General features: G+C 45.5%; 1 protein-coding gene across 1 annotated transcript; it reads right to left on the bottom strand.

Annotated features, from left to right (window-relative positions):
* Nucleotides 1-490: 490 nt before the first annotated feature.
* On the bottom strand, nt 491-3,926 carry LOC124675074 (mediator of RNA polymerase II transcription subunit 30-like). Its single transcript, XM_047211142.1, has 3 exons — nt 3,459-3,926; nt 2,850-2,927; nt 491-939 (listed from the first exon to the last, which is right to left on the bottom strand). Exons 1-3 carry the CDS (start codon nt 3,810-3,812, stop codon nt 841-843), a joined length of 531 nt encoding a protein of 176 aa, XP_047067098.1. The 5' UTR covers nt 3,813-3,926; the 3' UTR covers nt 491-840.
* Between the last annotated feature and the right edge of the window lie 11,429 nt (nt 3,927-15,355).

Below are 15,355 nucleotides of genomic sequence, written 5' to 3'. Positions count from 1 at the left end.
AGGAATTGGAAATGAACAGCAAAAGTGAAGCACATAAATTCTGATGTATAGACGTTTAGATGCTCTACAGGAATATTGCATGGAGATGTTTCTTGGTTAGAGAGAAGAGAGACTTGTTTTACTTTGACATCCTAGAGGAATTACAAGATCGTGTTTAACATCACATTTAGAATCCTCTCATGTGAATGGAACGAAAAAAAAAGTTCCTGAACAGAAATGCTTTGGGCAATTCCAACATTCCAAAGGCTCTTGAAAAGTCTTAAGACTCCAATCCTACACAATTCCTTCACAATTACTTTGGTACAAATGAACCCTGAATTTATATAATGCACGTGAAAGACCAAACTGCAAATCTAACAAAACTGAAATTTGTAACATGTATATCAAGATATCAATAAGCACTTCCATTACACAATTTTTTTTTGCATTGCATGTTAAGAGCTAATTCATGATCCACAAAGTACAGAAGTCCACAGAAACCTTGGTCACAGGAGAAAAGAAAAGGAGCTTACATATATCTTAAGAGTGAGCTATTGTACGATTCAGCACCCAAAGAGTAGAATACCCTCTGCTATATCCATACTCCATAGCCACATTCTTGTTCAACATACAGTTACAAGTGTTTACATTAGATAAGCCGTATTTATGGCCGCTCATTACTATTTCTTCAAATCCTCAAGAGAAAATCAGTACAAATTACAATATTAGTACTCGCTACTCGTATCCCTTTCCAATTGTCCCATCTGCTTTCATTGTAAAGAGGGTACGCCCAGAGTTTCGCCTTAGCACACATGTAGATGTGTGATCTCTTGCACTCTAAGAATTGAATAACACAACATCTCACACTGAGCAAGGGCTTTGCCACATTGATATGTCTGATATAAGATCACGAAGTTGATCCATGAGAAGCTTTACGTGTTTGTTTTTGCTTTCAATTTCCTGAAGCAGAATCCCAATGTTAGAGAGAGTTGCATTACCAGTAAAGAGCATGTTACTATCTCTACTATTAAATTGCTTGAGGTCTGGTACGTCATGCGTCTCCGGACCACGCACGGCTTAGGCCGCAGTTACCTTACTCGCCTCTGCCCTCTACCTTTTTAAATCAGAGACGGTGTCGAACTATTGCCCTCAGCTCGGTACCTCCAAGACCAATGCATGTGAATCATTGGTGGTGACTGTACGGGCAAGAGTCTCATCGGTATAAAGAAGGAAAACAGATAATTTTCTTGCTGGTAGATAGACCACAGTTCGTGCTTTTTGCGGTGGACCAGGAGCACGTATAACCAATAACAGAGATTTCGATGGCATAGCCGCTGAAGAATTGCAAGTTGTTTTCATCAGTATTTATTTGTCGCCTTTACGACAGAATACAAAAACGGAAGAGTAAAACTTCCTGGAGGCCTACATATATATTAGAATGTTCTTTTATTTGATGAATTTGACAGATAATTGAATAATCACTGATGTTGCTTATGTATAAGAAAAGGTTCACGTTAATTTGTTCGCATTATGATGTCTATACCAAGATACATATTTAAAAAAGAAACAACCTTTTTTTATTAGCGGGTAACATCATAGTATATTATATTAAAAAGAATATGTTGATAATCCATATTATTAAAATATAAGTGAGTGCAATATTGTCGTATTGCCGATTAATAGTAAAGATAAGAAGTCCCTCAGTTATACGCATTGGTATAACATGAATTTTTTTCTTTTGCTAAATTTGGTTCCAACCGAGAATAAAAGCGACTCGCTGCCAACGTCCGCTTGTAGTCTTTGCAGTTGGCACACGCACACGCCTCCATCATACTTCCTTGGTTCGGGACGGAGCCAAGAGAGCCGTGTTCAGAGCTTCGTCGGCAAAATCTTTTCAAGATATTTATGGATTTTCATGGTAAATTTATCTAAATTTAGATATGCGTAGATATTTTTTTACTGTACAGATAAATATGAATTTAGACAAAACCTTTAACATCTTTTTTAGGAACATAGCAGATAATATTTAATCTACTCTACCATGTTTTTTTTGCGGGTAATCTACTCTACCATGTTGCTACAGAATTTTTTGCTTTCTATTTTAAAATCTGTAAATTTTACCTTCTCGCAGCAACGCGCGGGTATTGTTCTAGTAAGTTTTCATACATCCACTTCCAACTTCCAAATAGCACAGATGCTACTATATACAGGAGGCTCATTTGGGGACATACTTGATTAACTTACTGTGATTGCAATGATTGCTTAAAATGATTCACTTAAAATTCTCTAGGATAGAACTACTCCCTCCATCCATGAATAAGTGCATGTTTAACTTTTGTCTTAGGTCAAACTTTCTCAAATTTGACCAACTTTATAGAAAAAAGTAGCAACACATGTGACATCAAATTAGATATTATGAAACTAAATTTGAAGATGGATCTAGTGATACTCATATAGTGTCATAAATTTTGCTACTTTTTTCCAGGAAGTTGGTCAATTTTTTAAAGAAAAAAATGAGTTGGGACAAAAGCTAAACGTACACATTAGTGGACGGAGGGAGTAATCTCCAACCACTGCAGAACCTTGTTGCTGCCCTAAAGACATACATGAACTTAGAAAAACCAACAAGCATGCAGGTGATGGCAATATAAACCACAGCTTTTCTACGCGCCTTTACCAGAATAGTCTAGAACACTACCAGAATGAATATGTCATCGCCTCAGCCAAAATAGGTTACCTGGTGATGCATCTGGCCTTAACCTGGGCTGACCAGGTACCATTTACTGACTGTTCTAACGTAATCCTGAATCTTGCATAATGGTATCAATTATACTGTGTACCGCATCGACTAGATCTTTTCAAGGGAGTACCTTTCTCAAAGAAGATGCGTGCTCTTCCAATCTCTCAATCTCAGCTTGATCACCTTTGGATTCTGTTGACGCTATCTCCTGAAAATAAATGTAACATCATTACAAAGCAGTAACAAAGGTGATTCACACAAAAATCACCAGCACTCATCTAAAGCGACTACAAGAGGAAGATGGAGAGGTATTACATCAATCTTGTATGTTAGATCTTCTGGTTCAATCATAGCTATTTCAAGCTAATTTTATTTAGAATAGCATAAGCATGACTAGTAATAGATATGGTCACAGAGCAGGATGAAAATTGATCTCCTTTTCTTCGAGGGGAATCTGGATCTCAGTTCAAATGTGGCAACATTCTTCTCCCAAGCACGTTTCTGTATTTATCCATTGAGTAAGACAAGAAAAAGAACTATGCTCACTAGTCTCAAAGAGATCCGCTCACCCGCATTTCCGATATCAAAACGTCATCTTTCAATGCTGTAGCACTGCATTGTCCCTAGTTTTACATCGAGTATCCTAGAAGTACATGGGATCCTAGAGTACATCTTTATCAGGTTAACATTAGGTACAATAGACAGTAGGATCGTATGGCCCGGTCCAACAATTTCTCACCTGAGTAGAGGGCGACACGGCGGCGATGGATGCTCGCAGCGCTGCCACGGCAATCTTGTACCGGTGCCTCGCCTCGTCGAGCGACCCACCGGAGCCACCGGAGCCTCCCCCCAAAGCGTCAGAGGCTTCGGAGTCGGCGGAGTGGAGAGGCGGGGGAGGCCCGTGATGCGGGTGGGGTTGCTGAGAGATGGCGGTGGCAGCGGCGGCGGTGGCGGAGGAGGACCAGAGCGCGGGGTTGCAGAGCTCGTCGTTCATGGAGGAAAGGATCTGGAAAGCAGCGGCGATCGTCTCCTCGAGGTGCCGCTGTCCCTCCGCTGCTAGCTCCTGCCTCCGCCGCGCTGCCGCTGAGGCCATTGGTTTTTCTCGCCGGAACCCTAGCTCCCCGCCGCGGATCTGCGTGTAGCTCAGTCTTGCTGTAGCTAGGTAAGCAAGAGCGAGTTCTGATTACCTGAATGATGCAATTTCCGGGCCGGGCCGCTTAGCGCCAAACTGGGCTTAAGGGCCAAGACTCGCACGAGGGTTTGTAGGAGAGGTTCGGGCCCATTTCTTGTTTATATGGGGTTTCTTTGTTGATTCGAAAAATATACTGTATTTAGGATTTTTTTTAATAGAGGTGGTTTGACTTGCAGTCCCTAAGATTTTCGTTAGTGCTCATTTGCACTTTATTTTGGAGGGAAAAAATGAATGCACTCAGACTTCTTGATATAAAACTTCATTTTTATTTGGCATGTCAACAAGAAATTATGATAATTCCAGTTTTTTTCAATCCTATAGGATTCACGGTGCACGACATTCCAATATTGCAGTTTTATTATGCATGTGCTCATAAAAATTGCAAATGAAATATGCCTTTCAATTTTGCTTCTCCAACGCAAAGGGAACCCAGTTAAGAAAGGGTTTAGGGTTTTCGTGGGTGCAATGCACACACACGTCTCTTCTATATATAATGGTGATCATACAAATACATGCGTATATACGCGTACATATACATGACAGGATATACATCTACTAGACCTATCTTAACACTCCACCTCAATCTGAACTTCTACTACAAACAAGATTTAGATTGGTCTTAAACCGGTCTAGCATCTGTCGAGTAGCTGGTTTAGTAAACACATCGACTAATTGATCACCGTAAGAGATAAACCTGACTTGTAAAGCTCCAGCTGCAACATGCTCACGCACAAAATGGAAATCAATCTCAATATGCTTCATTCGTGCATGGAAAACTGGATTGGCAGTCAGGTAAGTAGCCCCTAAGTTATCACACCATAAAACAAGTGTGCGCTGATGAGTAACACCCAACTCTCTGAGTAACGACTCTATCCATATAGCTTCAGTAGCTCCATTTGCTAAGGCTTTATACTCAGCCTCTGTACTCGACCGTGAAACAGAAGGTTGCTTCTTCGAACTCCAAGAGACAAGGTTCGGACCAACAAAAATAGCAAAACCTCCTGTAGACCTCCGATCATCAACACATCTCGCCCAATCTCGCATCGGTAAAGATACGCGATGCCGGTGGAGTTAGACTTGCGAGAACGCAGCCCGATATGTAGCGTCCCTTTGACATAACGCAAGATGCGTTTCATCGCTTCCCAATGAACATCGGTTGGCTGAGACAAGAACCGACATACTTTATTCACTCGCAAACGAGATATCCGGGCGAGTGAGAGTCAAGTACTGAAGACCGCCCACAATACTTCGATACCGGAAAGAATCCTCAGTACCAAGAGGAGTGCCAGACACCCGAGACAAAGGATCAACTGCAGATAACGGAGTAGAAGTGGCTTTGCAATTCTCCATATTAACTCGGTGCAACAAGTCTAGTGCATATTTGCGCTGAGTCACTGTCATCCCCCCTGAATGGAAAGACGCTTCCAAACCCAGAAAATAATCCAGAACTCCAAGATCCTTGATAGGAAAATGGGCAGAAAGAGCACGAACGAGGCGATCGACTGCTCCAGGAGTAGACCCAGCAATAACTATATCATCCACGTACACCAGCATGTAGATGCGGACACCATCCCGGGAGAAGATGAACAGCGAAGTATCAGCCTTGGAGGAAGTGAAACCAAGGTCTAAAAGAAGAGCACTCAGACGAGCATACCAAGCACGAGGCGACTGCTTAAGACCATAGAGAGCCCGTTGCAATTTGCACACATGGGAGGGATACCGATCATCCTCAAAACCAGGCGGCTGCTGCATATATACATCTTCTGAGAGAAAACCATGAAGAAATGCATTACTAACATCGATCTGTTGAAGACTCCATCCTCTAGACACAGCAAGAGAGAGAACCAAACGAACTGTGGCTGGCTTCACGACTGGGCTAAAGGTGTCACCATAATCAATACCATGCTGCTGAGTAAAGCCACGTGCAACAAGGCGCGCCTTGTACTTATCAACGGAGCCATCCGGTCGCTGCTTGGTCTTAAAAACCCACTTACTGCCAACAATATTCACACCGGGAGGACGAGGAACAAGCTTCCAGGTATGTGTCTACTGCAAGGCGGTGAACTCCTCAGTCATAGCAGCACGCCATGCTGAGTCATGAAGTGCATCACGATGAGATGTCGGAGTCACAAAGAAGGCCCGGCATGATGCATCATAGCGGATGGTGCCGTCCGTGTATTCCTTAGCGCGGCGAGTGTGATCACGCGTACGAGTGACCATGGTGTGTACAGGTACAGCCGAAGGTGTCGCGGTCGAGGGAGTAGCAGTGCTCTCGACTGGAGGCGACACGGGCTGAGCAGGAGAGGGCGCCGCGGGCGAGGGAGTCCCAGCAGAAGGGGGCGCCACGGGCGAGCTCAGCCCATCAGAGGGCACGGCCGGGGCTGGCGACGGGGAGCCCGGGGCAGGTGACGAGGACACCTCGGGGCAGGGGCCATGCATGGGCGCGCCATGCACGTCGATCGCGGAGGGAGAACACTCCGGCACAATGTCATGCACACAAGAAGAACTACCAGGCACATCAATCGGTAAATGAGATAAGTCATATTTACGCATACAGTCACTCGTAACTGGTTCATCGGAGGGAAACGAAATTGCTTGTTTCAAAGTTGAGACATCGATGGTGACACCGGGAGTGGAGTAAGGGAAGAGAGACTCATCGAAGACGACATCACGGGAAATATAAATACGACCCGTGGAACGATCGAGACACTTATACCCTTTGTGCATCGGACTATAACCCAGAAAGACACACATTGTGGATCGAAAAGACAACTTGCGAGCATTGTACTTTCGCAAGCTAGGCCAACAAGCGCATCCAAAGACACGAAGGAAGGTGTAGTTGGGTTGGATTTTAAGAAGGCGAAAAATAGGTGTATCTTGGTTGGAGCACAGGTGTAGGCATGCGATTAATGAGATAGCAAGCGGTGAGAAAAGCTTCATCCCAGTACCTAAGAGGAAGGGAAGAATGGGCAAGCAAGGCAAGTCCGGTTTCCACCAGATGACGATGCTTGCGTTCAGCAATCCCGTTTTGCTGCGATGTGTGAGGACACGAAACGCGATGGGAGATGCCAAGGCGTTGAAAGTAGCGGTGCAACTTATGATACTCGCCACCCCAATCCGACTGAACGGCTTTGATTTTAGTGTTCAACAGACGCTCCACATGCGCCTGGAAGGCATAAAAGACATGCTGAACATCAGACTTATGCTTGAGAAGGTAAATCCAACAGAAACGGGAATAATCATCGACAAAGCTAACATAATATTTGTACCCTCCCGAAGATGCAATAGCTGGACCCCATACATCCGAATGAATTAACTCGAGAGGTACAGTAGAAACACGATGAGAATCACTATAAGACAATTGTCGACTTTTAGCACACTGACAAGCATCACAAACCGAAGTCCGATTATTGGAAGAACACACTAAATCATTTTTCCTAACAATGGTTTGAATGACATTATTTGTGGGATGACCGAGGCGACGATGCCAATGAGGCGAGGAGGTCTTCACGCCGGAGGACGCCCGACGCGGCGTTGGAGGAGGAACTCGGCCAAACGGAACGGGGTACAGTCCATCTCTGCTTCTACCGTGTAGAAGAACTTTCTTCGTGACCTTGTCCTTTACAAGGAAAAAGAACTTATGAAACTCAACAAAAACCTTATTGTCGGAAACAAGACGATAAACTGAAAGAAGATGTTGATGAATATGCGGAACATGAAGAATATTTTTCAGTTTCAAAGATGAACCAGGTAAGAACGAATGACCAATATGCGAAATAGACAAACCTGCACCGTTGGCCACCTGAACTTGGTCCTTCCCATGGTAGCGGTCATGAACGTGGAGACGCTCGAGATCACTTGTCAGGTGATCGGATGCACCGAAATCGAGGTGCCGCATCTGTTCGTTGGAGGATGTCGATGCAGCAGTTGCCGGTGCGCTGTCGCTGCGATCATAGCGCCGGCGACAATTACTCGCGTCATGCCCCCATATGTCGCAGATCTGACACTGGGGGCGCCACCTGCGACGTCCTCCTCTGTTGCGGCCATTGTTGCCACCATTGCCGTCGTTGCGACGACGATCTTGGCCACCTCCACCGTGACCGCCAGTCCCCTGTCCGTGACCTCCTTGGACAGGGCCGTGCTGTCCCTACGGGCCACCACCCATGGGACAACCGCCGCTAGGGCGGGGCGAGTCGCTCGCACGCCCAGAATTGTTGGTGTAGGGGCGAGTGGCGGCGTTAGCCGAGGAGGTCCAGTCCTCGGGATCTGCCTGCTGCTGCTTCTGGAGGCCCTCATAGTTGAGGACATTCTTGTAGAACATGGCCAGCGTGACAGGCGAAGTCGCGAAGTCCATGGACGCCGTGATCGGGTTGAAAGCAGTGCCCAGCCCGGTGAGCATATAGTCGATGATCTCGTCATCGCGGAGAGGGGATCCGGCGGCGGCCATGGCGTCGGCGAGGGCCTTCACCTTCTGCATATACTCGCCGGGGGACTTGTCTCCCTTCTTCAGCCCTTGAATCTCGCGTCGAAGAGCACGGATGCCGGGCGGTTTTCGGCGGAGAACATGGTGTGAACGGCGCTCTAGGCTGCCGCTGCCGTGGTGCGACCGATGAGCTGGGCCGAGACGTCTTCATGCATCGACCCGAGGAGATGGCCGGGGACGCGCTGGTCCAAGGTCCACCACTGCGCGTACACGGGGTTCGCGACGTCGCGCGCTGCGTCACCGGTGCCTTCCCGGATGGTGCTCGGGGGTGCCGGAGCCGAGCCGTCGAGGAAGCCATGAAGACGTGCTCCGGCGAAGGTGGGAAGGGCAAGCGCCTTCCACAGCATGAAGTTGCTGCCGTTCAGGCGAACGGCGATGGCCGGAAGGACCGGCACTGCCGCCGTGTCGGTCGGCGGCGCGATGACAGGGCCAGCCACGGTGGTGGAGAGGCTGGCGCTGGAGGAACTCGTCAGCGCGAGGCTGGAATCATGCTGGGCCATCGCAGCGGCGGCGGCGAGTGAGATCGCGGCGGCGGCGGCGGACTAGACGCGGCGGCGGCTAGCTAGGGTTTGCTAGTGGCGGCGGCGGAAGGAGCCAGGCTGCTCTGATACCAAGTTAAGAAAGGGTTTAGGGTTTTCGTGGGTGCAATGCACACGCACGTCTCTTCTATATATAATGGTGATCATACAAATACATGCGTATATACGCGTACATATACATGACAGGATATACATCTACTAGACCTATCTTAACAAACCCCTCATACACCTTGCTGATGGGTGCATCAAGCCACCGTTAGGCCTCTTCATTTGACCTACGACGGAGAAGATAATAAAGATGATGCCTAAAGTTTTTGGATAGGAGAGCATTGTTGGATAGTGTCTTAGGAAATTGTCAATGGGGCTATTTGATGTTAGTACAATGGTCTATTGGATTTGAAACTATCTTGGTGGCTAGTATTAGTTTGTGTTTCTTGTTGTTTTTTCTTATGTTATGTTATCCAGTGGAACCAAGATTATTTTGAGGCGTACTGGGAAAAGAATAACTTCTGTAGCTGCCTTTTTTTCTAAAAAGAGGACGTATCCTGACCTTTGCATCTATAAATGCATGTTTTTAATTAAATTCAACTTGTGCCCATGACCAGGTAAAGAGCAACATGTGTTGTGAGTTTGGGATGGTCAGGACGGAGACAAGGGGGGATGAGGGGGGTGCAGCCCCCCCCCCCCCCCGCCCCTATGCTTATGATTTTTCTTTAAACACAAGACATGGTAGTTCCTTATTTGTGTGATTTTAGGTAGTTCTGCCTCCCTTATACTTCATTCCTGGCTCCGTCCGGATGCTCGAGGCTTTTTGATTCGTACCAGTGGCCACGAAAAGGCATGTTCATGATTTGGCCTTGTTATTTTTGCACCAACTTAAATAAAACAATGGGTGTGTCTATGTCTCAGTTGATTGAGATTTTCTGAAGTCTCAGTCACCTCAGAAAAGTGCAGCTGCGGTTTAAAGAAAAGTGCAACTCGGTCTAGTTGCACATTTCTAGCAGAAAAGTGCAATTGCACATTTTTAATAGAAAAGTGCAACTCAAGCACTTTTTTGTAAGTGACTTAGACTTAAGAAAATCTCAGTTGACTGAGACATAGCAAAACCGTAAAACAATTGTGGTTGTGTGCATCCACAAAACATGGACTTTGGGGATTATCTTTCTTCTCGAAAAAAAAAGTGATTGGCTTACCATATTGTGCTGACCATCAGTTTCGACACAGTCAAGTCATCATCAATACTTTGTCGGATGAAGACGCTAATTATGCATTTGTGATTTCTTTTATAGCAAACTTTGAAGCTGTCTAGCACCAACTGAATGTTTGCTGGAGATTACCCCACCGAGAATCCATACAGTCTACATTGACGGACGATGGAACGAACTAATCTCCGATAGGTCGAATGCTTGATTGATAAAAGGTCAAGTGATTCTGTAGAAAAAGAGGCAGCAGCCTCTCCCTCCCCCACCGGCCACCTCCAAATTAAACCCGGCCGGATAGCTATGGCTCAAAGGTGCACGGCAGTTTTCGTAATTTCGTTTGTTGTTTAGTTTGCTATATAACCTTTTGCATCTCCAAAGGGCACGGCGTATTTCTACTTGCACTACTGGCTGAGACAAGACTACGTTCCAACCTTATCGAAGAACAAGATTGCTGCTAATGATAGCTTAGTTCAGTCATCTTGTACGTGGTTCTGATGTGGCTTCCGCGTACGGTCATGAACTTATCAGCAGCATTAAAAGAAAACCCAGATATTTGACCTGCTGGGAGAAAAAATCTTGGCCGAGTTTTGGTGTGTCCTAATTAAAATCTACGTGCCCATTGTTCTTCCAGAAAAAGTGTACAGTATATATACACGGCGTTTGTCTCGTGGGGATTAATAGTACTCCAATACAATTTTCTATTTATGTTAGCGAAAGCGTCACGTGATTATAATGCATCCTAATCAGCAATCAGTACCGACAACAACTAGTGATCGGTTCCTGTCACCGATCAGACCTGTTGGGTATATACGGGATCGATCGGTTGGACATGAGATACACACGATTTCGAGTTTGACTCAACCCCTGAATATATTTTCTTCTGTCATGCTATCACGATAAAAGTTTATATCAGAGATCTTTTCTCGGAGATAAGGAGCACACATGAGTACAGAATAATGGATTTACCATCCTTGATGGGGCACATGATAGAGGGGCCGGGGAGACGGCATACAAACTGTCTTTTCGGCGAGATGTAGAATCAGGCGAACTGGCGCGTGCCTTTGCAATGCCATGATCGCTGGACAAGTGAGGGCGCCTTCAGTAGGGGTGCGTTTAGTTGCTTGGGTTTGATTTGCGTATTACTACGCTAGTGAGATAGAATGTCCCGCGCGTTCCGTATAAGCTAAAGCCAAGTTATTTGGTAGGCTGCGAAGTTATTTTCTGCACCGGAGAGGAAAGAGAATTCCTATTGTTTGGATACCTGCACAGACGTCTTTCTGCTCTGGTGGTGCAACACACACCTTATTTGGTTGCAGACATGAGCGTGTTGTGGTAACCATTTCCATTTAAATGGTGAGGTTACTCAAGTGTTAATTGAATAACAACACATTCAACAACATTCAGTTCATCAAAAGATGCTAGTAAGTAGTTACCCTACTAGGCGATGCATCACGAGTAAAGCAACTATATTTTGTGATGCAACACAGGTCCATCACACGAGGGGTTAGTACATACCACCTTGAACAAGTTCATCATTACAGAACGGAGATCAGGTTGAAGTCCGAGCTAATGGAGGGATACGAGACCACCTCCCAAAATCAGCAGATCATGACCGTCATCGAGAGGATGATGAAGAAGGAAGCAGAAGCACTAAGCAGAAAACTGCTTGCGTAGCCAGTCCTAAGCCATGTCCTCCTCTCTGATGCCTGCAGCTGACGGTACTCAAGCATACTCTTCTTTGTTGTCTACAATGAAGTTGAATGCACTGACCAGCAAGTGAGGTTGCTACAGCTGGTCCTTACAGACAAATCTGGGCATGAAGATTGTCTTCATCTGAGCATAATTCGTGATCGGGTTGTTAATGTACTAACGATGCCCGGGGTAGCGATGTGATTCACAAGGAACAAGTGTAAGGCGAATGACAATAGCCTACTGTAAGATATAAAAAAAAGAACTACATGAACCTTATTACCTTTAGGTACTCTTGCGGCCTCTCTTCATCACCAGGATAGAAGCAACAACCATGTTTGCTTCACTGGAGAGTATGATCGGATTTGATCTTGCTTATGACGCTCCACTTGGTCCTCTACTTTCTTATGTGGTTGTAGACCTGAAGAGTGCTCACATGTTGATGACGGTAGGACTCCAAATGCAGAGTGTTATGTCAGCAGAATATTTTTCCCACAAGGATGACTCGAGGGTTTATATCGAACTCTCGGAGAATGGCGTAAAGAGTTGTCTCTCCCTCCCTTCTTCTAACAATTCTGCAAAATAAAATAAAGTCTTGTGTCCCAACTCCACCTTGTGGTTGTCAAGCACAAGGTTTCGTGTAAGTAAAGTAAACAAGATAGTAACTAAAGTAAAGTAAACTAAGCAACTGAAATAAACTAAGTAAAAGCGGTAAAAATTTGTTTGTTTTGGGGTGTTGAGTGTAAATAAGAAATAAAAGTCTTTTGTATTTTTGGATTAAAGTAGTATTGCAAATAAAAAGTAATATAAAAGTGATATAAAGGTGTTTCTTATGATTAAAACTAGACCGAGTTCATGGGTTCACTTAAATATTCTCTCTTTTAAGTTGCAGTGGACAATAACAATTCATCAATGAGATATGAAGACATTAACTATAACATGTATAAGATAAGCATTCATATGGGCATCACATCCTAACATAGAGATGATGCAACACATCTCTCTTACACTCCACAAGATAGGAATAAACTTCAAGCAATCTTGTATTAAGAATTAACAGAGTATAGCTATAAGAACTTTCACATGATGTTTGAATATCAAATATGCTACCTTGAACAAACAAGATAATTACTTTTGTCACGTAATGAACATAGCACATGCATTCACTTTATCCCGAGTGATATAGAAAAAGAAAAGGCAAAACCATAATAGATCATTAATTTGTTGTCACTATTCAATAACTAAAACCATGTTATTCCATCTAACACACACACACACATCATCGCACACATGTTCTTGCATACAAGTTGGATCAGAACCAATACTTAAGAACGGGGTACATAATATGCATCTATCAATACATCTTACACAAAGTATAACAAAATCTCATAGTATCATATCATAGAATAAAGATCCACCACATGGGTATTACAAATATGACCATAATCATGTTGGGCAGCTCATATGGTACTAAGAACAATGAAGAATATAAGAGAAATAGATCAAGCTACTGCCACAAACCCGTAGTCTGGAGGTGGACTACTTCCCCTTGATCATGGTGATGATGAGAGGAAGACGTTGGAGAAGTTGGAGATCCCTCCGGCGGTGATCCCGGCAGAGTTTCCCCCTCCAATCTTCGATGTTGCAACCTCTGTTTTCGTGTTTCTGTCTTGATGCGGCGTTCTCCTCCCGAGAACTCTTCGGGGTCATATATATAGTGTTTGGGAGCGACTAGGACGCGCGCGAGGCCGCTCCGTGCTTGACACGTGGTTGCACTGCAGCAGACTGTCTCCGCGTCCAACTACCCCATATTTAAACGGTCTCCATGTCTACCTATCCCCGCATCATTAACAAAAAGAGAAAAAATAGTACACCACCAGCATGCACTGCCAGGACACCACGCGGTGCAATAGCGATCCAAGGCAGTGCAACGTGATACAAAAAAAAAGAGCCCAGGCGATGCACTGTAAGGATCCCGCGTGGTGCAAAAAGAGAACAAAGGCAGTGCAAAGTCGTACAAAAAAGCAGTGCACGGGGGCGGTGCACTGCCAAGACCCTGCACGGTGCAAAAAGAGAACAAAAACCTACAAAAAGGCAGTGCACAGGCGGTGCACTCTGAGGATCCTACGCGGTGCAAAGCGATCCAAGGCAGTGCAATGCCGTACAAAAAGGTAGTGCACGGGCGGTGCACTCCGAGGACCCTGCGCGGTGCACTCCGAGGACCCTACGCGGTGCAAAGCGATCCAAGGCAGTGCAACGCCGTATAAAAGGAAATGCACGAGCGGTGCACTCCGAGTACCCTGTGTGGTGCAAAGCGATTCAAGGCAGTGCAACACCGTACAAACATGCAGTGCACGGGCAGTGCACTTCGAGGACCCTGCGTGGTGCAAAGCGATCCAAGGCGTTGCAACGCCGTACAAAAAGGCAGTGCACGGGCGGTGCACTCCGAAGACCCTGCGCGGTGCAAAGAGATCCGAAGCAGTGAACCGTCGTACAAAAAGGCAGTGCACGAGCGGTGCACTCCGAGGACCCTGCGCGGTGCAAAGCGATCCAAGGGAGTACAACGCCGTACAAAATGGCAGTGCATGGGCGGTGCACTACCAAGAAACCACGCCGTGCAAAAGCGACCTAATGCAGTGCAACGTCGTACAAAACAGGCATGTGCACGAGCGGTGCACTATCCGGACACCGCGGGATGCAAAAGGACCCAAGACAGTGCAACATGGTACAATAAAGTAGTGCGCTGCTGTGCACTTCCTGAACACTGCGCGGTGCAAAGCGACCTAAGGCAGTGCAACCGAGGCATGAAAGGCAGTGCAAAAAAAAGTTTGTCCAAAGCTATTAAAATGGGATATAGTTTTGTAGATCTCAGCGCGAATAGCACATCCATGAAAACGAAACTTTATTTGGATACTCAGTTTGCAAGATATTTCAGTTTTCGTATTTGAATCTACGGAAAAAAGAGAAAAGTAACCCAGCGACCTACTCCGCGCCCGCCACGTGCCAAGCTAGGGATGATCCGCGGGAGGCTTCAAACGCACCAGGCCGCGCCACTTGTCAGCACACGAAGCAAAGCTCAGCGCCCTCCCGCGAAGCGCGCCCTCTTTCTAGTAAAAAACGATAGTGTTTTTTAGGTCAAAATACGTTGGTGGACGAAATAATCAAGCGATTTGGATGATCAACGGCCAAAAGAGGTCAGGTGGCGCGCCCTATAAGTCTAGGCGCGACACCTGGACTCTTTTGGGCCTCAGGCCCCTCTAGGTGTGCTTCCACGGCCCAGGGTGCTTCTCCTGACAAAAAAATAACGCTCCAAAAATCCTAGATTAATTTGACTTCGTATAGGTCTCTGAAAGTGGAAAATACACAAATTAAAACAGGAAATTCCTGTTCTGCAGAGTTATAAACCAAATAAAGGGGTTCATTGGTAAATCCTCATAAATCAATGTAAAACATGGTATTATCATCATATATGTTGCACATATGTGAGAATTCATACTAATAAAGGACAAAGTTCATATATGCATTTTACAT

Source organism: Lolium rigidum, chromosome 7 (genome assembly GCF_022539505.1).
Source record: "Lolium rigidum isolate FL_2022 chromosome 7, APGP_CSIRO_Lrig_0.1, whole genome shotgun sequence".
In the NCBI taxonomy this organism is placed as follows: Eukaryota; Viridiplantae; Streptophyta; class Magnoliopsida; order Poales; family Poaceae; genus Lolium; species Lolium rigidum.
This window is presented reverse-complemented; position numbering and strand designations above follow the sequence as displayed.

Coding starts and splice junctions, on each gene's coding strand:
- LOC124675074 (XM_047211142.1), bottom strand. CDS start 3,812: ATGGCCTCAGCGGCAGCGCGGCGGAGGCAGGAGCTAGCAGCGGAGGGA. Junction 2,928..3,458: donor CCGTGTCGCCCTCTACTCAG/GTGAGAAATTGT, acceptor ATTTATTTTCAG/GAGATAGCGTCAACAGAATC. Junction 940..2,849: donor ACGCATCTTCTTTGAGAAAG/GTACTCCCTTGA, acceptor ATTCTGCTTCAG/GAAATTGAAAGCAAAAACAA.